The 26,400-nt window shown below is 39.6% G+C and overlaps 1 protein-coding gene across 2 annotated transcripts; it reads left to right on the forward strand.

Moving 5' to 3' along the window:
• The first annotated feature begins 224 nt into the window (after positions 1–224).
• On the forward strand, positions 225–24,812 carry FAM161A (FAM161 centrosomal protein A). Of its 2 annotated transcripts, XM_039240346.1 has the most exons (7): positions 225–460; positions 9,866–10,104; positions 12,033–13,190; positions 13,550–13,717; positions 15,966–16,065; positions 23,203–23,357; positions 23,798–24,812. In XM_039240346.1, the coding sequence occupies exons 1-7, from the start codon at positions 302–304 to the stop codon at positions 23,934–23,936; spliced, it is 2,118 nt and encodes a 705-aa protein (XP_039096277.1). In that variant the 5' UTR covers positions 225–301; the 3' UTR covers positions 23,937–24,812. The 2 variants fall into 2 exon arrangements, with proteins under 2 accessions (XP_039096277.1, XP_039096279.1); XM_039240348.1 differs by lacking the exon at positions 13,550–13,717.
• Positions 24,813–26,400: the final 1,588 nt, after the last annotated feature.

The following is a 26,400-nucleotide window of genomic DNA, read 5'->3' on the forward strand; positions in this document are numbered from 1 at the left end:
TGGTGTAATGTGAGAAGTGCCCGTTTAGGTGAAGCGTGAAGCTGGCCAAGAGGTGCCCTGTTCTGCCCGCCAACCCTCTAAATCTTCAGATTTAGTACTCACTATCCAGGGGCACTCATCTTGGGTTTCCCGCAGCCAGAGGGGAGTTTAAATGACTTTTGGCCCCTTGCGGCCCCTGTAGCGTCCCTAGTTACCGAGCCCCTAGTAACCGCCCGCCCCAAGAAGCCGCCTGGTTGCCGGAGGCCGCGCCAGCTTCCCCACCGCAGGCCCGCGCTGGCGCTCAGGCCTCGGCGGCGGGGTGATGGCCGCCTCTAGGCTCCAAAGTCCGGTAAATCCCAGCACCGGAGGGCAGGTCGCCCAGTACCAACGCAAAGAGCCTCAAGAAGCCCTGGGAGCGGCGGCCGTGGAGGAGGAGAAAGGCGAACAGGACAAGAAGGCAGTGCGGCCGGCGCGGGCGCGGGTAATGCGGGGGCGGGGCGGGACGTGGCGGGGGCTGGGCATCCGCCTGCTGCAGGTGGGGGTTGGTCGGTGTTCCGGCAAGGTGAAGGCCACGCTGGGGAACGCGGCGCCCTGTCCGGCGCCTCCCTATCCCGTAAACCTGGCCCGCCACCTTCTTCCTGCCCCCACGGAAAATACTCTAAACCGAGGCGTTGGAAAATCTTTTCATTTTCACAGAAGAGATTGTTGTAAAAATTTCTTGGAGAGCATTCACTTTATTTCTAGAGTGTACAAAGTACAGAAGTTTACTCCTTTTGCTCCAGCATCTGTTGGGCATAGTTACTTATTTTTCTTTTCAACTTGGGGAAAACTGATGTCCCCAATAGCGGATAACCCATAAAACTAAGGTGACTCAGCTGTGCTGTCAGGTGTGTTTATTGTCACCTTAAAGTCTTGGTTATTAGTGCATCTTAACACTACCTGAGAGGCGGTGTTTGAAACCATTTAAGAGTTCAGTGGGCAGATCATATACAGATTAAAGTTAACCATCAGAGAAGAAAATTACTGAGGTTCTAGTTTCCTAAACGACTCTTCAGAGTGAGACAGACTTTGCACTGATCAATTTTCAGTCTCACATGTGTCCTGAAAACCTGCCCATCAGGTAGAGGGCCGAGTCTGCCATTTTTTCGCTTTGCTTAAAAGACTGGAACATTGAATTTTAATTTTCTTGTCCAGATATAAACCTCCTTACCCCCAGTTAAGTTTTTTTTAATGTTTTATTTATTTCTGAGAGAGAGAGCGTGAGCAGGGGAGGGTCAGAGAGAGAGGGAGACACAGAATCTGAAACGGGCTCCAGACTTTGAGCTAGCTGTCAGCACAGAGCCCAACAAGGGGCTCAAACCCGCTCACCAGAAGATCATGACCTGAGCCGAAGTCAAACGCTTAACTGACTGAGCCACCCAGGCACCTCAACATTAAATTTTTTGTTTAAAAAACAACCTAGCATTTAAGGGGTGTCTGGCTGGCTCAGTAGGTGGAGCATACAACTCTTGATCTCAGGGTTATGAGTTCAGGCCCTGTGTTGGGTGAGGAGCCTCTTAGAAAAATGCCCATGACCCAGTTAAAGGAGGGACACAGAGACCTGGAGCTGAGTGAAGTGAGGCTTTAATCAACATTCTTGCAAGAGCAGGTGTCTGATGGACAGGTACACTTGGGGCAGTTAGAGCAGACAGTTTATTTCATAGCATGCAAGCTTCTCCCCCGTTTCCTCATTGACTGAATACTACAGAGGTTACAGCCTTACCAAGATGTCACCTGTGCCCAAGTAAAGCAAAAAGTCTGATTAGAACAAACGTACATTCCCTGAGGTGACACGGAGACTTTCAGTCCCTCCTCCCTTTGTTCTTTGGTGCATGCTCATTGCAAAGCCCATGAAAATAAGCCCACAAAATGGAGAGGGGAAGAAAACCATGAAGCAAAGTGAAGATTTGGGACTCCATTGTGGGGGAGGGTTCGTACATATTTCCAATAGATTGTAAACCTACTGTTAACTAGACAGCTCAGCTTTTATTTTTGTTTCTGAAAATGAATCATCTCCCTTCTCACAAGCCTACTTAAAAATATTATAGATATATACATATATATATATATAAAATTACCCACACACAAACACACATAAAGGAGCACCTGAGTGGCTCAGTTGGTCAAGCATCTGACTCTTGATTTCAGCTCAGGTCATGATCTCAACGGTTCCCACCAGCAGCACAGAACCTGTTTGGGATTCTCATTCACTCTCACTCTCTGCCCCTCCCCTGCTCATGCTCTCTCTCTCAAAATAAAAAAAAAACGTAAAATGTATTTTAAAAAATGCACGTGTGTGTGTGTGTATCTCTTAAGGGTGCTTGGGTGGCTTGTTGGTTAAGCCTCTGCCTGCCTTGATTTGGGCTCCAGTCATGATCTCATAGTTTTGCGAGTTTGAGCCCTGCATTGGGCTCTATGCTGACACCATGGAGCCTGCTTGGGATTCTCTCTCCCTCCCTCCCTCTACCCCTTCCTCCACTTGTGGTATCTCTGCCTCTCTCAAAATAAATAAGTAAACTTAAAAAAAAAAAAAAAAAAGAACTTAGCATTTAATAGGTAGAAAAAAGGGGAGCAAAAGAGATTAAGGACCAGCTACAGTGGTAAAGGGTTATCAGCAAGGTGTGCAAGTTTCCTATTCATTGGTTTCAGTGATGAGGGAGAGGGTTAAGTGCTGCTAAGAGAAGGGATACTTCATCCCTGAAGCAGGAGGGAAGGAGAAAAAGGGCACAAAAGTGGGCAGTTTTGTAGTTAGGAAGCTGAGTGAACTTCCCTCTGATGATTTCTGTCCTTTTAAGGAAATAGAAGAGTTATCGTGGGTAGTGGGTAGTGGGAGCAGAGTGTGAGAGCAATAGAAGAGCAAGGGAAAGGTAAGCAGTACTGCTGGGAGAGGATGAGAGCCACCTTCCAGAAGGAATATGTATGGAGGTGTCAGGCAAACCCAGTATCCATTAGAAATTTTATTATTAGAAATTTTATTATTAGTATTCACAAAACATTCATTTTATTTTTTAAGTTACATTTTGATCATGGAAGTAATACATTCTCCTTTTAAAATTTCAGATGCTAAGGGGCACCTGGTTAGCTCATTTGGTGGAGCATGCAGCTCTTGATCTCGGGGTTGTGAGTTTGAGCCCCATGTTTGGTGTAGATATTACTTAAAAATAAATTTTTTTCCAGGTTTATTTATTTATTTTGAGAGAGAGAGAGAGAGAGCGCGCAGGTGTGAGCAGGGGAGGGACACAGTGAGAGAAGAGAGAGAGAATCCCAAGCAGGCTCCACATCAGCAGTGGCAGCAGGGAGCCTCATGCGGGGCTTGAACTCATGAACTGCAAGATCTTGACCTGAGCTGAAACCAAGAGTTGGATGCTTAACTGACTGAACTGCCCAGGTGCCCCAAAGATAAAATCTTAAAAAAAAAAATGTTTTTCAAATGCTACAAAGAAGGCATAGGCCCTTTTAATACCTCTCCCCCCAAAAAGAAAATCTGACCACCCCAACCCCCATTAGTAGCAACTGTTTTGAAGCTAATATATAGTCTTCTAGGCTTTTTCCTGTCTCCGTTGTACATAATATTTTAATATATGGTCACATTTTATTTATACATATTCTGCAGCTTGCTTTTTCTCTTTCATTTATTGGGGGTTTATCCATGTTAGTATATATAGATCTACCTTATCCCTTAGAAATCTTTTCAATGCAAAAAATGTTTTAAATAATTCTGGAACTGCAGATGATACTAGATAGAATTACAGCACAAATAATTGTGAGTGCTAGTTACTAATGAAGCAACATGTGCTAGAAGGGGTCATCATGTAAATAGGTCAAGCCCATCTAGGGAAGATTATCCTTTAATCTGGTGGCTGCTGCATGTACAACATTCCATAGAAAGCTGAACAATTAAAGGGAAAGGATGCTATTTTAGGATGTTGGAAAATAATGTCCTTGGCCTAGGTTATTTGATTTACTAAATATTTTCTATATATTTACTAAATATTGTGTGGAGATAATTAGAGCTTATTAACTATTCATCTGTTTTTTTCTTAAGGTTTTTTAAATTTTTATTTTTTATTAAAAAAATTTTTAACGTTTTATTTCTGAGAGAGAGAGAGAGACAGCATGAGCAGGGGAGGGTCAGAGAGAGAGGGAGACACAGAATCTGAAGCAGCCTCCAGGCTCTGAGTTAGCCGTCAGCACAGAGCCTGATGTGGGGCTCAAATCCACGAACCGTGTCATCATGACCTGAGCCAAAGTTGAACACTTAACCGACTGAGCCACCCAGGACCCCTTAAAAATTTTTTAATGTCTATTTATTTACTTATTTATTTATTTTATTAAAAAAATTTTTAATGTTTTATTTATTTCTGAGAGAGAGACAGCATGAGCAGAGGGGGGTCAGAGAGAGAGGGAGACACAGAATCTGAAAGGCTCCAGGCTCTGAGCTAGCTGTCAGCGCAGAGCCTGATGCGGGGCTCGAACTCACAAACTGTGAGGTCATGACCTGAGCTGAAGTTGTACGCTTAACTGACTGAGCCATCTGTGCACCCCAACCCATTCATCTGTTTTATTTTCTTTATTTTTTTTTTTTTATTTTTTTTAGTGTTTATTTATTTTGGAAGGAGAGACAGAGTGTGAGTGGTGGAGGGGCACAGAGAGGGAGACACAGAATCCAAAGCAGGCTCCAGGCTCTGAGCTGTCAGCACAGAGCCCAATGCAGGTCTCAAACCCACAAACTGAGATCATGACCAGAGCCAAAGTTGGATGTTCATCTCACTGAGCCATCCAGGTACCCCATCATTCGTCTGTTTTAGATAAAATGTTGTGAGATCAGTTTATCTGAAAAGTTAGAAATATTAAGCTGAAATGGAGTGGATACTATGCCAAAGTCAATGCCCAAGTATAATTTGTAGAGATTACTTGGTAGAGATTACTGTCCCATCTTGTCAGAAGCTAGTTAATCCTTCTGTAACTTTTTCTAACAGTTTTTCCAGGTCCAAATACATTTTATCCTTTTTGTGAAAATGATTGTTATAAGGCCTCCTTTTAAGGAACATTCTAAAAGAATGAATGAAGAACACATGGATGCTTTTGCCTAAAACCAGTTGTTCGGAATATTAATTGTAGTCTTTGGGAAATAAGCCCTTTCCTTCATACTGATTAGAATATAAAGGGCAGCCAGTATTCCTTCAAATGATTCAGTCATGTGTGAGGAAATACTTGTCTTCTCTCCGTGTAAACCGAATACATGTTTTTAGCTTATATTCATTCATCCAACAAATATTTCTTGAGTATCGACCATTAGCCAAATACTTCTCTAGGCATTGGGAACACAGCCATGAACAAAGCAGATGAATCACAAAGCAGATGAATCATTGCCTTTGTGATGCTTACTTTGGTAGGGAGGCAAGGCATATGGTACTCAAATAAGTAAATTCATGTAGAATGTCGGTTGGAGGTGAATATTTATGGGAAAAATAAAGCAGAAAAGGGAGGCTGACAATGAGGTGGGGGAAGTAGTTGTAATTTCAAATAGGATAGTCAGTGAAACCTTGTTAAGAAGATGACATTTCAGGGGTGCCTGGGTGGCTCAGTCGATTAAGCATCTGACTTTGGCTCAGGTCATGGTCTCACGGTTTGTGGGTTCGAGCCCCGTGTTGGGCTCTGTGCTGACAGCTAGCTCAGAGCCTGGAGCCTGTCTTTGGATTCTGTTATCTCCCTCTCTCTCTGACCCTCCGCTGCTCGCGCTGTCTCTCTGACTCTCAAAAATAAATAAATAAATAAATAAAAAACATTAAAAATTAAAAAAAAAAAAAAAAGATGACATTTCATTAAGACCTGAAGGAGTGAGCAAGTGGGCTGTGCAAATACCTGAAGGAAAAGCATCCTAGGGAGAGGGAGTAGCAAGTGCAAAAGTCCTGAGGTGATTTTGCTGATTCTGTGAGCAATGGAAAAACTGCAAACTGGTATCAGTTACTGCTACTAGAATGAACTGCTGCTTCCCAGAGGAAGAACCATTGCTAGGGAGACTCAGTAGACGGAGAACTAACAGGAAGGGATAAAGTCCCTTCTTCCTCCTCCAGCTTTTCAGTTTTCCTCTAGCCTTACATTTGGCAGAGTCTAGTGGGGAACAGCTGGCAGAGCAGAAGCATTCTTTGCAGAGTCCCATCTCCAGCATCACATAACGGGAGATAGAAGGGAGGCTTTGGAGCCAAGAAACAATAGTTTAACACCTGGCACGTCTATTTCATGTATCATAAAACTGATAGTGCTCATGTCACGTGGCTAAGAAGTGCAGAACCTAGGCTTGAATGAGAATTCTGACACCATGCCTGTAATCTTTCTCCCAACGCATGATAAATTGAAGTTATTTAACTTCCATACAACTCTTTCTTATTGAAGGGTTATGAGGGGGCTGAAACCAGGTGACCAGTGAGTGGTTAGGAGCCAGTTAGATCAGAAATGGGAACCACTTCCTGCTTACCCTAACCTTCCTTTACAGGCTTTGTCCCCCAAATTGCTTTATGCATTTTACTCTCCTCTTATGCTGCACCTTGCTCCCCACCATGTCATCTACCCCTCCTGCTTTAGCTAATGTCATTTAACTTCATCTGGTGTACACTTTTCCCTTTTCCTCCTTCACTCTCTCTGACCCTCCAGAGTCTTCCATTCTCTGACTTATCTCAAATATCACCTCCTCCTGGAAGCCTTCCTTTATTTTCCATATTCAAACCAAACTAAAGCTCCTTTCATTGAATACCCTTATCACTTGGGCTTTGTGTCTCTCATGATCACTTTCTCCTTCCTATCAGTCCTCCGCTCCCTGCTTATTTAAATGTTGGTGTTTGCCAACATTTCCATCCTCAGGTTCTTGTCTCATTGCTCTGCTCTCCCTAGGCAACCCTATCCACATCCAAGACTATACCTGTCACCTCCTTGTGCATTGTGGTTTCCTGGTTTCCTGGACATCTGGCTGCCCTCCCCTCCCGTCAAACTCAGTGTGGCTAAGACATAGATTAGTTTCCTTCCCCGTATTAATGAATGGCAGCACCATCATATACCTAGACAACACTCCACACAGAAAGCTTTTTTTTACCTTTTTGCCCACAATCCAGGCCATTATCAAGCCTCCTTTCTTTGTCTCTGGTGCTGTTCCCTTCACTTTGCCCTTAATATCTCTAACTCAGACCTTTGCAGTAGCCCATTCACTGCTGCCAACCTAGCTTTCTTTCACTCAGTCCTAGTACATGCTACAAAGACTCCTGAGCATCACAAAGCCACTGCTCTACTCACATCCTTCAAGGCTCCTGTTGGCTATGGCCTGGCCACCTGGGCTCTTGGTTGGGGCTCTCGACTTGCCTTTTCCATCACCCCCAATTTCCCACTCCCGCTCAGACTACTTCTCTGAACACGTAATGCCTGTTCTTTCCACTTGTGGCTAAAAAACCTCTCCTGTCCTTGGGAGGACTTTGGTGTGCCTTTGGGGCCTAACAGATTTGGGATTGAATACCAGCTCTGCTACTTCCTAGCTGTGTTGAGTGCAGGCAGGTCACGTAACTCCTCTGAGCCTTGGTTTTCTTGAGATCATGCTACTTGCTAGTTGCATTGCCACAGGGTAACATACAATGAATGTTCTAGCACTGTGCCACAGATTTCTTGGTTTTTCACTGCTTCCTTGATCTCCGGCACACTTTGTCCTCATCCAGCCTTATGTCCCAGTCTGACTCACCTCTGTAAATTCTGCCTTTTCTTTCCCCTTGGTCAGAATTAGGCATTCTTTCTGTGAGCTCTCATGGTGTCTTGTATTGTGACATACATGGTCACTCATCTGTCTCCCTGTTCAGCTAGGCAGGAGTCAGGAGTTCCGTCTGTCTCATTCAGAGTCTGCTATTGATTTATGTACATGTCCTCTGCTAAGCTAGCTGGAAGCTTCTCTAAAGTAGAGGTTTCATCTGATCTGTATCTTTTAGCAGCCAGCTAATGCTGGGTGTCTCTAAATAGTTAATGACTGAGGAAATTAACAAAGTTCTCATCCCCACAGCTAAGTAAGTAATGGTGAGGAGCACATACAGAAACACCAGAAGATATCAGAAAACTCTCTTATTTGAGTTGTGGGGTATGTTTAAAGCAATTCTGTGTGGGGTATGTTTAAAGCAACATAAATTTGTTGGTAATAAATTTCTGCACACCAGTTCTTTCAAAGAAAACTTGTTTTCCTTCATTTGTTTTCTTTAAGTTACCCCCGGTGGTACAACACTGGCCTCTTATACACTGGTTTTAGTCCATTAAAAAAGAAAAACACACCATACCTACAACTATTTGTGTACAGCTGAAGTTATGAATTTTACTGTTGGGAGAAGCTATTCAATTTTATCTTCTAGACTCTCATCAGATTGGACCTATAATTTTCTATGGCAAACATCCTTTTTTCACACTTTGAGTCTATTTCATGCAGTAGGTTAAATTTAAAACCATGGGCAGTAGCCTTTTATGCATACATAAGCATCATAAATAATTGCAACTGTATCTCAACTTAGAAAATATTAAAATTGTTTTATTAATGGGAAAATGGGTTTTTGCCTCTTTAGTTGTAGTTAAAGAACTTTGGAAGGTGTGTGAAAAGAGTGAGGGAGGAAGAGCAGTCAGAGCCTTCTAGGTGTGACCTGCATACAGCATAGCTGCACTATGTACAGTCATGATACTGTACTGTTCTTGTTCTCTTGTCACTCCCATGGTCCCTGCCACCCATGGGAGCTGTTGCTCTTGTTGCCCACAGAGGTGGCTATTCTGATGGTCTCTCCTACCCCCTCTTCTACCCTTCTGTTTTCTCCTGAGGCATATAGGTGGCCTTCTCCCTGGCTCCTTGGTGAGCCAATGAGAAGTTCCCTCCATTCCCCTGTCCCCATTCTCCCCTTTCTCTGACTTCTCCCTTCCCCTGTCTTTTCTCCAGCGCCACACCCTCGGGGCCAGCACTGCAGGAGCCCAGCTAGGGGAGGGTCTGGGGCTGTTCGGCTGGCTTGCAGCAGGAACAACTATGGTGTTCTTCATCTCGTTTAGTTGGTTAAGTATCCGACGCTTGATTTTGGCTCAGGTCATGATCCTAGGTTCGTGGGATTGAACACCACATCGGGTTCCATGTGGAGCATGGAGCCTGCTCAGGATTCTCTCTCTCTCTCTCTCTCTCTCTCTCTCTCTCTCTCTCGCCCTGCCCTCCCGCCCCTCTCCCCTGCTCTCTTTCTTTCTAAAAAACAAAAATAATAAATAAAGGACTTGCCTTTAGAAAAAAAACTTGTAATTCAGGAGGAGGCTCTTTATAAAAGGTGGTTTGGTTCTCTTCTGCTATAGTGTATGGGTAAGTACATGATCTGGGAATCTAACCATTGTTTATAAAGTTAATTAAATAGCATTTATCTTCTGGCAACTTGATCTCTATCTCTCTCATTCTCTTTTTTTCTATGTTTATTTATTTTGAGAGAGAAAGAGAGAGAGAGAGAGAGACCATGAGCAGGGGAGGGGCAGAGAGAAAGGGAGAGAGAGAATCCCAAGCAGGCTCCACACTGTCAGCACAGAGCCTGACTCAGGACCAGATGCCATGACTTTGAGATTATGACTTGAGTTGAAATCAGGAGTTGGACACTTAACTTAAATGAGCTACACATTCTTAACAAAATGTCCTTAGGGGAAATGTACATAGCCCACAAGTAACTTAGAATCCATTATATGTATGTAGCCCACAGGTAACATATAACCTAATTAAAGTGTACACTTTAAGAAGCAGCATTGGGAATTAGTGTCAATTTTTTGTCTTCAATTCCAAACACCATGTAAACAGGTTTTTCCCCTCTCCTACCAGGCTGATTATAACACCAACATTTCTGAGGTGGATGAACAGACAGATATATGTGGTGAGGACTTTGTGGACTTCTCTGATGTTTACCACTCTAATGAAGAGTATTTTAGGAAACTAGAAGAGCTGAAAGCCGCCCACTTGGAAACTATGGCAAAATTAGAGAAAATGTACCAGAATAAATTAAATTTAAAAGAAGTTCAGCCGGTGATCATCAAGGAAGAAGCTCCTAGTGTCTCTTCCAGGTAAGTGCGTACATGCATTATTTATGGGCTGTAAAATAAAATGTATACTTAAACGTACAGAACAGAACTATCTCAGAATATCTTCTCTCAACTGTCCCTTTGTACTTTTAATGATATACACAGGTTGGCCTTCATTCAAAATGTATAATGGCTTATCCACCAATGGCTTCTTGTTTTGAGAGTCACTTGGTAGTCATTTAATCTTCTCTCTCTGACCTGCCACCCACAGAACTGTCACTATGTATCAAAATAGTTAGTCTGGCCATTTTTAAATGATAAAAATTAAAATTTAATTTTAAAAGCCCTTTACAGTGTGTGAGTTAACATGAGATCATTAAAAATATAAAGTATGGCTCTGCTTTCTCTCTTTATTCCACCCCTTAGTATCTCAAGAGTATACTTTTCACTTCAATAAACTTTTCAGCTTCTGGTACTTATAAAAAAAAAATATATATATATATATATATATATATTTTAAAATGTGTGGTGTGTGTGTGTGTATGTGTGTGTGTATGTATGAACTGGACTAAGACATAAATCTGATTCAGGTTTTCAAAATAGTCTAATTCCTGGACCCATTTCTACTGTAAACTCTCGTTTTGAAACTTGAGGCAAGTCTCTTAACTCATCCAGTTGGTCAGTGCTAATTGTGCATCTCCTGTGTACCAAATGTTGCCTGGGCCTTGAAGAGCCAAAATCAAGATGCCCTAGAGGCGCTCAAAGAACTAGCTGAGAACCAAAAATTACAATACAACATGATGTAACAGTGTTATAGAGACAGAGAAGAAGTAATTGATCATGTCATGGTGTTGGTAGAGGGATGCAGGCAGGCATTTTCTACAGAACTGTCATGTCTGAGTTCAGTCTTAAAGGAGGCATAGCTGTAGCTGATGCAGGAAGCCAGGAGTGGGCTTCGGGGCAACAGGAACCATGTGTGCAGAGGCATGGCAGCATGAGAAATCACAGTGTGTGTGAGGAACTTCATGTGATTGGATAGGACTTAAGATTAGAAACTGGAGGGGCACCTGGGAAGTTCGGTTGCGTCTGATTTCAGCTAAGGTTGTGATCTCACAGTTTGTGGGTTTGAGCCCTGAGTCAGACTCTGTGCTGACCGATCAGAGCCTAGAGCCTGCTTTGGATTCTGTGTTTCCCTCCCTTTCTGCCCCTCCCCCACTCACACTGTCTCTTGCTCTCAAAAATAAACATTAACAACAATAACAAAAAACGGTTGGAAACTAGAGGTAGAGAGAAACAAGAGGTGAAACCGAAAGGTAGACAGGGGCTAGTCTTGAAAGGCTTTATAATCTAGACTAGACTTTGTTACAATGACAAATCATAGAAAAATTTCAAGAAGTGGAGTGACATAATTATATGTATGTTTTAAGATGGTGACTCTGGAAAATGTTTAAAGAATGGAATATAGGTTAGATGTAAGGAGCCTTTGTGGTGTCAGGTTCCCTTGTAATGTGAGGGAGTTGAATTAGATAATTTATAGGCTTCTCTTAACCCCATTCTAAATAAAAGTGATAATTATTAAGTCCTATCTATCCAACTGTTATCTTCTAACTGATTATACCTTGATCTTAGAAAATATATATAGGTCACGGGGCTCCTGGGTGGCTCAGTCAGTTAAGTGTCCAACTTCAGCTCAGGTCATGATCTCGCAGTTCATGAGTTTGAGCCCTGTGTGGGACTCTGTACTGACAGCTCAGAGCCTGTAGCTTGCTTCAGATTCTGGGTCTCCCTCTTTCTCTGCGCCTCCCCCACTCATGCTCTGTCTCTCTGTCTCTCTCTCTCTCTCAAAATTAAACATTAAAAAAATTAGAAATTAAGTAAAAACAAATTTAAAAAAGAAAATATATCATTCTTAATTTGTATATTTGGTCACATGCAACTGAGAGTGTAACCTAATTATTCTTCTCATTTAGGTCTGAATCAGAAAAGAACTCCTATCACCCTATCTCGTTAATGACATCCTTTTCAGAGCCTGATTTAGGGCAGACTCCCTCCTTGATTATGTCTTCCTCTGAAGATGAGTTGTCCAACTTAGAAAAAGAGTATCCTGAGAAAAAGAAAGTGATGAGCTATGCTAAAGAGCTCATCAACAACATGTGGACAAACTTCTCTGTTGAAGATTATATTCAGTGTGGAGATACAGACTTCCCAGTTGAAAAAACGAAGAAGAAACCAAGAGAATGGGTGCCAAAGATTACAGTACCTGAGCCTTTTCAAATGATGATTAGAGAACAGAGGAAAAAAGAAGAGAACATGAAATCTAAATCACATACTGAAATGGTACACCAGCTGCTCAAAAAACAAGAGGAGGAATCAGAGTGTAAGAAAAAATTCCGAGCCAGTCCAGTTCCAGCATTCGTCTTTCTCCCCCTTTATCATGACATAGTCAAGCAAAATGAAGAACGCAGGAGATATATGAAGGAGAAAAACAAAGAAGCTCTTTTGGCCTCACAAAAGCCATTTAAGTTTATTGCAAGGGAGGAAAAGAAGCAAGCAATCCGGGATGAGCAGATGAGAGACTTGTTTAAGTCTAAAAAGAAAACAAATCGATTTAAGGCCAGACCTATACCTCGATCTACTTATGGTTCGGTTACCAATGGAAAGTTAGAAGAGCCCTGCACAAACATTAGGACGCAACTGAGAGCCCAAGAGCTTTTACAGAATTCATCCCCTCTGCCTCGCAGGTCAGGTCACAGAAGTTGTGCTACGAGGAAGCCCAAGGGTCCTGAACAGGCTGAAAAGTTGAAGTGTAAACACAACTTTAGGTATCAAACTGCTGATTTTGAAGACCTTCCCAAGAGATACCAGAAACGGCTCCCGGAACAGAAGTTTTCAAAATTCCTAACTGTCTGTAAACCATTTGATCTTCACGCAGCCTCCAATGCATCCATTGAAAGAGAGAAAATTTTGGCAGACATTGCAGCAGATGAAGAACATTTAAAAGAAACACGGCCTCGTCTGTCGCCAAGGCACAAGGCACCAGTAAGAATCACAAGTGCAAAGCCTGTGCCTTGTAACTGCAAACCTCCGATGCCCACAGTATCTTCCAGAGGAAGAGAACAAGCCACAAGGTAAATAACTAGGGTATCAGAGCAGCTGACTCACGGTTGCTAAAATCGTGTTTGCAGCTCTTTTGATTTTATGTTGGTGAACTGGAAAATATGAAGAAATTATATTTGGTGATATATTTTACTGTATAATATAGAGCATTTTGCCAGAGGGTGTTCTGCTAAGAAATGAATATATTTTCTATTTTATGAATCTTTGGGGATAGAAAAGGTTAGTCAGCCTGTTGATTTCTAGTTTTGCAAGTCAGAGCCTTCTCAAAGGTTGCCTTTTTTCAACCTTTGAATTTTCCTGTGTTAAATCTTTGCTAAACAGCATTCTCAAGTGGCTTAATGTGAATTAAGCCTTAGTTTGTTGCCCTCAGGAGATCACTTGAGGAAAAGAAAATGTTGGAAGAAGAGAGAAATCGGATCCTAACTAAACAGAAGCAAAGAATGAAAGAATTGCAGAAACTCCTGACAGCCCGGGCTAAGGCTTATGACTCACATCAAAGTTTAGCTCAAATGTCTAAATCCAGAGTCCTGTCTCTCAGGTATCATAAAAGAATCCTGAACCTCCAGATCATTGGTTTTCAAACTTTCTTTTTTAATCCATGGATATGATATATGAACAGATTAATTAGTATTTTAGTTTCCAGATTCAAGTTGCTATCAGTTACTTAAACTCAACATAAACACATTCTCATTGCATTCACCTCATGGTGAGAACCACCATATGTACTCGCCTCATGGTAAGGACCATAAAACCATATTGATGAATAGAAACATTTTATTTTGTGGCCATAGTTAATAGTTGTAATCTTATATCAGTATCTAATCTTTGTCTTTATACTTTTTTTTTTTTTAAGTAGGCTGCATGCCCATTGTGGGGCTTCAACGTGATATAACCCTGAGATGAAGGGTCGCATGCTCTACCAGTTGAGCTAGCCAGGTGCCCCTTCTTTATAGTAGTTTGGATTGCACAGCAGAATGTTGAGAAAAATCTTTTTTTAAAGTTTTAAATTTTTTAATGTTTTATTTTTATTTATTTATTTTTTTTTTTTGAGAGACAGCATGAGCCGGGGAGGGTCAGAGACAGAGAGCCAGATACAGAATCTGAAGCAGGCTCCAGGCTCCGAGCTAGCTGTCAGCACAGCTGGACATGAGGCTTGAACCCACGAACCACGAGATCATGACCTGAGCCGAAGTTGGACGCTTAACCGACTAAGCCACCCAGGCGCCCCTAAGTTTTTAATACTAATTTCAGTATAGTTAACATAGAAAAATCTTGATTCACACAGACAAAGCTCTTTTTTAATAACTTGCCCTGTAATCTCAGAATATTCTTCAATAAATAGATATGTCAAAGAGCTTTGTTCTGAGGTCTGCATGAAATCCAATATCACAAATTAACACACTTATGTGATCTTTCAGTTAACATGTGTGTATAAGTGCTTAGTGGTGTGTATTGCATTTCGTTGCAGTTTTAATATAAATAAGAGTATTTGCAGACCCCTTCACAGAACACTGGAACTCTGCAGTACAAAGTTTGAAAACCAGTGTTCCAGAGGAACATTTTTATGTAAAAGTGTTCATGTTTAAGTAGGAAAATATCTTCCCCAAAACCGGGTAAGTAATATGATTTATTACTTTTTCATCTGATTTATAAGTACTCCCCCAAATTATATTTACTTTCATTTTTTTGTTTTTTATTTATTTTATGATTTTATTTTAGAGAGAGAGGGCAGGAGCAGGGAAGAGAGGCAGAGAAAGAGAGAGAATCCCAAGCAGGCTCCATGCTCAGTGCAGAGCCCAACACGGGACTCGATCCCACGACCCTGGGATCATGACTTGAGCCTAAATCAAGAGTTAGACACTCAACCGACTAAGCCACTTAGGCACCCCTATATTTGCTTTTAATTATGAGTATTCTTTTTAAATTATATATTATTTGTAATAATAATTATATTCCTTTATAATGTATATTATGTTTATATCCCTTATAATGGATATCAGTGTAATTCAGGGATAGAGGAAGCTTAATTTGATGAACTTGAGCAAAAATTTTTAGAAGTATACTACTCACCTTAAGAAAGTAGACTGGATTTTTCATAATACCAATTTTGTGTATAATTAGGCATGATCATCATTCTGTAGTACAATTATTTTCTCTAATCCATGAAATATTATCTTGGTAAAGTTAGTATATTTTACATAGAGGAAATAGCATAGTTTAATTCATTATAGGATCTTGTTCCAAATAGTAAGGACATTTACTGTGAATTTATGTATTTTGCTTCTTTTCCTCTGTATGTTCTATTCCCATATTCCCCATTTCTCCCCTGATCTGCTCCCATTTAATTCACTTTGCTACTGATTTATAGGAGATCTCACTTAGGGGGAAAAAGAAGAACAAGGTCTTGTTTTTCAGAAGAAATTCCTTTAAGAGAAGATATCTAATTTGGACTAAATTTTCTTGTTTTTTTGCACTTACAAATGAGATAAGAGGGCATTTATTCATCTCTTCAGGCCAGTTTGAAGCATTTTAATACATTTTTTTTTAATCTTGAAGATTTCAGAAACATCAGAGTATCCAGACTGTTCCCAGTATGTAAAACGTGTGCTCTCACAACCTAGGAATTTTATTTTGTATTCCACAAAAATGTGCCAGTCTAGGAAAGGAACTGTGGTAAACTGTAAGCTGTGCTGATAATTTAATTTCTGATATATCATCTAAGCTAAATATTATATGTATAAGTTATTATTTCTTTTTATAATTCCATTCCTTTCATTTAATTTTAGAAAGAGTGAAAAGGAAAGGATGAGAGAATACCGACGAGAACTAGAAGAGAGAGAAGAAAAATTAAAAAGCAGGCCGCTACTATTTGAAAGAGTTGCTCAGGTTGTGTTTGTTGGAATTTAAGAACTACTGTCAGCTTTTTTTTTTTTTTAATTTAACATCTCTAGCTCCTAATATACAGTCCAGTTTTCTTATATGTTATATATAATTTATTGAGACATTATTGTTTCTATGATGGCTTCATCAAATCAGTCAAGTTTTTGCTTAAATCTGAACATTGAATCTTGTTGATAAGACATGTCAGCCTGATAACATGCTGCTAATCCTGTCATAGTCAAAATGTTTCACAACCTGCTTTTCATGGCTGGTCTTTTTTTTTTAATACCAACTTAGCCAGATATTAAGGTGAGTCTTCATGATATGATTTGTAAGTCTTTGAAGAATTAAAAAATAAAACAAAACGCTAATGGAATCAGATTTATTTCTGCCAGGTTTTTTTTTTCAGTTTCGTTGAGATATAATTGACTTAGAGCACTATATAAACTTAAGGTGTACCGCATAGTGACTTGATATACATATATTGCAAAATGATTACCACCTTAAGTTTATTTAATAACCATTACCTTATATAGTTACCAAACTTTTAGGGTTTACTCTCTCAGCAGCTTTTTTATTTAAATAATATATTTTATTCTTTTAAGTTTATTTTTGAGAGAGAGAGAGTAAGAGAGCTTGTGAGCAGGGGAGGGGCTGAGAGAGAGGGCAACAGAGGATCCAAAGTGGGCTCTGTGATGACAGCAGAGAGCCTGATGCAGGGCTTGAACTCAAACTGCGAGATCATGACCTGAGCCGAAGTTGGAAGCTTAACCAATTGAGCCACCCAGACGCCCTCTTAGCATCTTTCAAATATACCATCCAGTGGTATTAACTAGAGCCATCATGTTGTACATCACATTCCCAGTACTTATTTATCTTGTAACTAGAGGCTTATACCTTTGACCAGTTTCATACAACTCCCCTGGTAACCACAAATCTGATCTGTTTTTCTTTTCTTTTCTTTTTTAATTTTTTTAATGTCTTTTTAATTTATTCCTGAGAGAGAGAGTGCATAAACAGGGGAGGGTCAGAGAGAGAGGGAGACACAGAATCTGAAACAGGCTCCAGGCTCTGAGCTGGCTGTCAGCACAGAGCCTGACGTGGAGCCTGAACCCACAAACCGTGAGATCATGACCTGAGCTGAAGTCGGACGCTTAACCTACTGAGCCACCCAGGTGCCCCTCTGATCTGTTTTTCTAGAGGAGTTTCTTCTGCTTTTGCTTTTAGAGTCTACATATAGTGAAACCAGACAGTATTTGTCTTCCCCTGATTTATTTCACTTAGCATAAAGTCCTGAAAGTCCATCTATATTATTGCATATGACAGGATTTCCCTTTCTTATGCCTGAATAGTATTCTACTGCACATATACCACATTTTCTTTATCCATTAATCATTTGATGGACACTTATTTTGTTTCCATATCTTGGCTATTGTAAATGGTGCTGCATTGAATGTGGGGGTGCAGATAATCTCTTCAACGTAGTGATTTTGTTTCCTTCAAGTAAATACCCAGAAGTTGAATATTGCTGGATTCTATCATATTTCTATTTCTATTTTATTTATTTTAATGTTTGTTTATTTTTGAGAGGGTGAAAGAGAGCAAGGGAGGGGCAGAGAGAGAGGAAGACAGTGAATCCCAAGCAAGCTCCGCATGATCAGTGCAGAACCTGACGTGACCTTAGCCAAAATCAAGAGTTGGACATCCAGCCAGCTGAGCCATCCAGGTGCCCCTTGTATTTCTATTTTTAATATTTTTGAAGAACCTCTGTACTGTTTTTCCATTTACATTCCTTCCAGTAGTACACAAGGGTTCCCTTTCCTCTACATCCTCACTAGCATTTGTTATCTCTTGTCTTTTTGATAATAGCCATTGTAACAAGTATGAGGTAGTATCTCATGCAGTTTTGATTAACATTTCCCTGATGACTAGTGATGTTGAGCACCTTTTCATGTACCTGTTGGCTATTTGAATATCTTATTTGGAAAATTATTCAGATCCTTTGCCCGTTTTAAATTGGACTATTTGTGTTTTTTTGCTGTTGACTTGTATGAGTTCTTTATATATTTTTGATATTAACCCCCATCAGATAAATGATCTGCACATATTTTCTCTATTCAGTATGTTGCCTTTTCATTTTGCTGATTGATTTCTTAAGTGAATCAATAATTTTCTTTCTTATCTACAGTTACTGAAAGGACTTGCTTTTCATTGGAAAATAATTAGATCCTATGAACAGTGAATCCTGATTTTACTAAATTTATACTCAGTTTTACAATCTTCCCCTAAGAGATATTTGTCAGTTTCACATCCTCTTGTCCTTTGTACTCAAAAGGGAGGTGTTCTTATGAGTGACATAGCTAAACAATAGAATCACTGGAGGTTACAGGTGTTGTGTTTTGAATTTCAACTTGTTACATTTGGAGCTTCCTGCCAGCATTATAGGATAGTTCTTTTCAGTGATTCACTGAGGACAGAGACATATATTGTAAGTGAATTTATGTATTACAGTCTCCCAAAGTTATGGGAACCCTTTACTTACAGATTTGGATATAATTTTATGTAATGCTTTTCATTTTAAGGGGTGGGTTTCTCTTCTTAATATTTCAGTGTCAACTTGGAAAAATCATCATAAGCTGTTCTATTTAGCATAAAGTGATTGACTTTGAGCTCCTAAAGTAGTTATTTCTAGTTCCTAGCTGCAGGTTTTATGTCTGTTTGTCTGGCAGATCTATCTATACAGCTTTCCCATGGGCATCTTACATTCATCTTGCCGAAATTAGGGTATTCCTCTTTGATTTCCTATTTTTGTTGGACCACAGTTTTGGTGATTGAGAACCACTTTTCCTCCCTCTTTCAGTTGCTACTAAGAGACATGGCAAGTTTTCTTCCTAAATAAAACTTGGACCTTCCTTTCTCCATTCCCACTGGTGAAATGCTTGGTAAAATCTCTGTCATCTCCTCTCTGAGTTATTGTAATATTTGACTCATTTTCCTCCTTTGCTATTTGCAAAGCCACGCATTATATCTTCACTTTACCATTCCCGCTCCCTTGCCAAATCTTAACCCTGAGTACGTAGTAAATAACTTCTGAAAACAATGACAGTCATCCATTTTCACTGATTCCACTCATTCTCATTGTCAGTGAGTGGTATCAAGAGATCTTGGAGCACCTGGGTGGTTCAGTCAGTTAAGTGGCTGACACTTCGTTTTTAGCTCGGGTCACGTTCTCCCGATTTGTGAGTTTGAGCCTTGTGGGATTGTGGAGCCTGCTTGGGATTCTCTCTCTCCCTCTCTCTCTGACCCTCCCCTGTTTGTGCCCTCTCTCCCTCTCAAAATAATAAACTTAAAAAATTATAAAAGAAGATATCTTGTCAGTGACTTCTTCAAACATTACTACAAAGTGGGTCTGTCTGTCTTTCTCTCTCTCTCTCTCTCTCTCTCTCTTTCTCTGTTTCTCTCTTTCTCTCTTTCTCTCTTTCGAGAGTGCAAGCAAGGGAGGGACAGAGAGAGAGGGAGACCAGGGATCCAAAGCAGGCTCTACATTGTCAGCACAGAACCTGACGTGGGTTCAGGATGGAATTAGGATTGGACCCAAGTCAATCCTTCCAAACACTTAACACTAAGGTGTCCTGCTTTCTCCCAGAAGATAACAGCCTGAGCCTTAGCATGTATAGGTCCTCTACATTCTGATCTACTACATTGTCTACCGCAGCATCTCTCCAGCCCCCACCATACCAGACTACTAGTTTCTTTCAGAAACTTTCCTTCAGATCACATCAGTCTACTAGTTTCAAACTTGAAATCTTTATTGATGCTTTTTCTGAACACTCTTCGAGCCTTTTCCTATTTTTCCTCCTAATCTTTCAAATTTTCCTATAAAATCACTTCTTGCATTGTTTCCCAGGTTGGATTGGGGACCCTTTCCTCTGTGTTTTTTATTACCTCAGCATACCTCTGTCTTTGTTCCTGCTGTATCGTGTGGGTATTAACTGTTTCAAGATCTCTCTTCCCCTCTAGCTAGTTACTTTTGAAGGTTGTGATCACATCTTTGTATGCCCAGCACCTAGCACCTAGGAGAACATCTGGTACAGTGGAGATGTTAATAAACATTTTTTGAGCCCAAACTGAACTGTTATGATCAAATTAGCCCGATGATGACTTCTCATTTTTGTCTAGGATTAGCCCAGGCTGAGAGCACTGCCCTGCCCTACTAGTGATGAGTCTCAGCGTGAGTAAGCAGTTTTGCCATGCTGTCAATTCCCAATTCCTAAGCACAGAGACAATGAGGCAAAATAAGTAGCGCGTGTGAAATTAAACCCATAAAGAAGTTTTAAATGTTGAAAACATAGGTCAGTTTCATAGCTGCTTCTACTTCTGTCACTTCTGGCCCTCACATACGCTGTTATCCTGCCCAAAAAACTTTTCTGTCTCCGTACCCTCTACCTCCCATGAGGACTTGTTACAAAATAAGCATTCAATAATTAAATAAATGACATCATTGCTGTAAATGAAACTTACGGTTATGAGAAGTAAGTACTTTTCCTCCTTCAAATGAGGACACTGATTTATAGACAAACTCATCATTGCATGTTATTTTGGTTTCCTGAAGAGAAAACACTAATTTTTTTGCAGTATTTGGTAGTAAAATAAAATAATTGTACAGTTATTTTAATTGTTCCTTTTATTTCATAGTCTGTACAATTCTTTTGTGTGGTGAAATGCAAAGAAGAAATGTTTATTTCAATTAAGAATAATTATACAGTAGAAGTACCTGAGTGGCTCAGTTGGTTAAGTGTCCAACTCTTGGTTTCAATTCAGATCGTGATCTCATGGTTCATGAGTTTGAGCCCTGCGTTGGGCTCTACACTGGCAGTATGGAGCTTGCTTGGAGTCTCTCTCTTTCCCTCTGTTTCTGCTCCTCTGCTCGCTCTCTCCCTCTCTCTCTCTCTCTCTCAAAATAAATAAATAAACTTTAATTATACACTATTTGCCGAGATATACAATATTAAAAGGTAATTAATTCTATATATAGAGTGACGGGCAGTGACTCACCATTGCTTTGGTTTTGTTAACATAAATTAGTACAATTTTTTTTCTTGCAGTCTGTTTTGCTGTGACTATTGCTGCTAATTAACAGCTGTTATTTCATTAACTCACTCACAACTTTATGCATTGTCCACTTATTAGCATCAGTTGTGGTCTTGCTGCTCTTGAGTTGTTCTCTAGGAAAGTAAGCCTATGATCCAATACAGAACAAACTGTGTTGTCTTGCGTGTTGTCTTGTTTCTTGGAAATCACAGGGTTTATTAATTGAGTAGATGTTAAATTCTAAACCAAATTCAAATGAAGACTTATGAGTATTAACTTTACTATCATTTTAATCTCTTTTATATTTAATTTGTTTAAATCAGCATATACTGTTCCTAATGAATTTAGGGTTAGGTTTGGGGTTTCTTTATTCTACTTTACAGTCTGAGACTAGTTCTTCTCTTCTCACTTTGCCATGACTTTCAGTTCCTCAAGGGTTGTCTGTTGATATTCATAGCCTCTGGATGCATTTTTATTTACTTTTCTAAAAATTGTTGTTATTCATAGTGAGTGCAATTAGCAGTGCTTTTTCAGTTTTCCAGAGCATCAGGAAATCACTGGTGGTAGTTTGTCCATTGTAATTGGTCTTTGCTATTTTTGTTTCTCCCACGAAACACCAGATGCCATGTTCCCTCCTTATGCTGGAGTCCTTAGGTTAGGCAAATCAGTATCTGACCCCTGCATTACTGAAGTCAGGTTTAAGCCACCTTCAAACTCCAGGATGACCAGTACTACTTAGAGAAAGCAGCATGGGATAGTAGGACAGACCCAGGAACTGGTCAGGACACTTGGTTCTACCACTCATTGTCTTTGTATCGGATGTTTAACCTACTGAATTACCCAGGCACCCCCAGATGGCAATTCTTGGCCCTATACTAAGTTCATATCCACTCATAGGAGGTAAAAATTGACTAAAGCTGAGGCACTAGCATGAACCCCAGTCATCTTGTGACCCTGGAAAGCCTGTGGTCTCAGGAACTGTGATGACTCCTGACTTGCTTCAGGTGTGAGAGGGTCATCACAGGTCCCAAAGCCAGGAAACAACATTCTGGAAATTTGAACCCAGTTCAGAATTCTTGTTCTTCTTAGTGTATCCATTGCTTTCTTTGGAGTAAAGACAACAGTGATGATTTTATCATCTTTAGAGATGTGGTGTAAAGAGTAAAAATTTTACGTAAAGAGTAAAAATTATAGGAGGAACATAAAAGAACCCCCTGACAACTCACAAACTTCTTTTCTTCCTGATTTCTTCCAGATATCCTTGAACAGTCATAAAAGCATATTTTTAAAAAGTATATAAAACAGGTATAGTGTAAAGAATAACCATAGGTCAAAACTCATGTGGCTACCACCCAGGTTAACAAATAGAACATTGCCAGCACCTCAGAAACCCTGGGTGCCCTTCCCAGATCGAACCTCCCCCCCCACCCCCCTTTCCCCTGGAGGTAACCACCATTCTCAACTTCTGAGATAACTTCTGGTTTTTTTGGTCATTACTGTTCTGTTTGTTTTGTTTTTGTTTGTTTGTTTGTTTGTTTGTTTTGCAGTTTTACCCTCCTATGCAGCTCTGTACCTATCCCTACACAATATAGTCTAGTTTTGTCTGTTTGGGGACTTTATATAAATGAATCATACATTCTGTATGTATTCTCTAGTGGTTTGCTTCTTTTGCTTAGTATTATATTTGTGAGATCCATCCATGTTACCATCAACAACTAGAGTTCACTCATCATCATTGCTTTATTTTACTCTGTTGTATAAATAGACCACTATTTAACCATCCTATTATTGATAGGTATTTGGGTTGTTTCCAGTTCGGGGTTGTTTACAAACTGTATTATCCGGAACTTTTCTGTACATGTCTTCTCAGGCACACCTGTAGGACCTTCTCTGGGTATATGCCTGCGAGTGGGTTTGCTGGTCAGAGAGTCTGTCTGTTTTTAGCCAACTGTGATTATTGAATTTAATTTTCACTGGAGTTTTAACCCATACATTTTTAATGGAAATTTAAAGTCTTTTGTTCTCATCTAAAAAGGTTTGTCTTTCCTGTAGAAAAATGCAAGAATGGCAGCAGAAAAGCATTACTCTAACACCCTAAAAGCACTAGGACTATCTGATGAGTTTGTTTCAAAGAAAGGCCAAAGTGGAAAAATATTTGAGTACTTCATCAATCAAGAGATGAAAAGTTTCATTGAAGAAAAAGAAAGGTAACATATATAAGATGACTAAATGGTTTACCTTTGAAAAAAGTTCTTACCTACTGGAAAGCATAAAACTGTTTTGTATTTTTAAAAGATCTTTTAACCTAACAAAATACACGTGAACTGTTGTAAAACATTGGTATTTTAATGCTTGGCACATTCAAAACATTATATAGTGATGAGGTATCTTGTTTTTAAAGCAGAAAAATTTAAATTCTAATAGACATAAATGATGAAAATAGTTAACATGCTTTCAAATGGAGTTTTGAGTCAATCAAGGTTTGAAATAAATCAGTTCCCAATTGGCACTTTTATAGAGTTTTCTTGATAAATCAGAGTTCGTACAGTTAAGGAAGACTGACTACTTGGTATCCATTGCAAAGGGTTTGTTGACCTTTAAACCAAATCATTTTTCCTGTGAAAGATTGATAAATTTCTTCCTTCAGCCTTAATGAAGAAGAAAAAATAGAAGAAAGAGAGAATGGGGAAGAAAATTATTTTATTGATACCAACAGCCAGGATTCTTACAAGGAAAAAGAGGAAGCTGATGAAGAGAGTGGAGACGAGAAATCTGTTAAGGAGTAACATGGAATCCGCAGGGTCTCCTATCTGAGCCCCTGCAGGTGACCGCAGCCTTGGGCATTAGCATCCGTGTTCATGCTGTTCAGAACAGCAGCGCGAACCCTGCAGTGTCTACAGGGCTCTTGAGCAAAGTCATATGTAGTCTACAAAGGCCGAATCCAGCCAAATGAATGGTCGTTGGGTCAGTTAGAGTAAGGCTTTGGCTAGTCAGTTTTTTTAATTGCTACATATAGTCTGTGTGTGACTTTGATCTTATATTTTTAAAAAGCACTTGAGAATCACAGTTGTCACAAACTGATTAGTTATAAAAATATATGTTACTTCCTTATTTGGGGTGGAAAAAAGTGGCTTAGCATTGAGAGCAGAGAGAAGTATTTGCTTTTGATGATTTGAAAATATTTTTCTGGGAGGGCTGAATCAATAAAAATCTTAAAATTATACTATTTGCCCATTCTTTTCCTCTGCAATACATCTCACAAAATGAATCCTCACACTTGTTTTACTGGGTATTTTAAGTTTCTTATCTGAGCCACTTTTTAAAAAGTAATAAAATACAGAAAAAATAGTTACAAATTTGCGTACATTTCTGCACTGAGAGTTTGCTGTTAAATTATCCATACCCTCATTACTTTTTCTTTTTATCCCTAGTCTTATTCCAAGTTATTTTTGATATGTAAGTTATTGGAAACATTTTTATACCAGGTATTTTTAAAATTCTGTGTATTATGATGGAAATGATTATAAGCGACTGAGTTATAATCTTAATTGAAGGTAAATATCAACACTCTTGTGTATATAATGAAATTGTACATAGTAACTTGTCTAAAGCAAATCTCCAAAGAAATTCAGATTTAACTCTTTTTTATTTTATTTAAAAAATAATTTTTTAAATATTTTATTTATTTTTGAGAGAGCACAAGTAGGGTAGAGGCAGAGAAATGGGGACAGAAGATCTGAAATGGGTTTTGTGCTGACAGCAGCGAGCCAGGTGCAGGACTTGAACTCACAAACCTTGAGATCATGACCTGAGCCAAAGTTGTTGGACACCCCACTGACTAAGCCACCCAAGTACCCCCAGATTTAACTCTTTAATATGTGACCCAGTTGTGCTCAAATTTTCATACACTATTGCAGTCATATTTTGTGTTTCTCTGAATTATGGTAATTTGATTTTATGAACCTATCATTTTTCCTCTTTAAGCAAATTTTTGTTTTAAAAATTCAAAACCAGACATAAATATGTGATAGGATAAGACATTTTCTTTTGTAAAACAGCCTTCTTTAAAGAGAATGAACTAGGGGCGCCTGGGTGGCTCAGTGGGTAAAGCTTCCAACTTTGGCTCAGGTCATGATCTTGCAGTCTGTGAGTTCAAGCCCTGTGTCTGGCTTTGCGCTGACAGCTTCAAGCCTAGAGCCTAGTTCAGATTCTCTGTCTCCCTCTCTCTGCCTTCCTTCCCCCACTCATGCTCTATCTGTCTCTCTCTCTCAAAAATGAACATTAAAAAAATTGTTTTAAAAACATGAACTAATATAGATGTATAGAATAGCAATGTTTCACAACTGGAAATCTATACTTTCAAGTAAGAAATAAGGTGATTTTTCTCAAGGGCACATGTTTACTTGTAATCCCTTTCCTACCATTTGTGTCAAAACTATTTGTCACTATAATTAGATTGTAAACTCTTTGAGAGTTGGCACCATTTTAAAATTCATTTTGTATTCCTTTAATATTTTGCACAGGATTGTGCATATGGTAAGCACTTAATAAAGTCTTGAATAAATAGATGAATATGGTTTTTAATTATAATTATTTCAGAATGAATACACAGGGATTAAAAGCATCTCCCTTCTGATTTATTGAAAGCCTATGAAACACAATCCACATGTTTTAATATTTAAAACATGACTTGCTTCCAAGGATTTTCTCCTCATTCTGTCCCTTTTCAGTTAAATGGGGACAGTGTGGAACTTGGTTTCAGGACCAATGCTCAGCTTGCTTTTCTTTTCTTTAAAAATGGGAATAGGATGTATTTGGGTACCTGCGGGAGGGATTAGATGAAATCATGTATGGAAAAAGCTCTTTGGAAACTAGACTATTCAAATGATAATGTCAGAGGACAGAATACTCCTGAAGAAACTTTTAACTTTCACTAACCATACTTTTATTTCAACTAGATACAAAGTGATTTAAGTATTGTGTTAGAAATGATGTTTCGGCGATGCTCAGCATCCCTCCTCATCAGGGAAATACAAATCAAAACCACACCGAGACACCACCTCACACCAGTAAGAGTGGCTAAAATGAGCAAATCAGAGAACTCTAGATGCTGGCGAGGATGTGGAGAAATGGGCACCCTCCTACACTGCTGGTGGGAATGTAAACAGGTGCAGCCCCTCTGGAAAACAGTGAGGAGGTTCCCCAAAAAATTAACAATAGAACTCCCCTATGACCCAGCAATAGCACTGC

Source organism: Hyaena hyaena, unplaced genomic scaffold, assembly GCF_003009895.1.
Source record: "Hyaena hyaena isolate Hyena2069 unplaced genomic scaffold, ASM300989v1 scaffold_173, whole genome shotgun sequence".
NCBI lineage: Eukaryota > Metazoa > Chordata > Mammalia > Carnivora > Hyaenidae > Hyaena > Hyaena hyaena.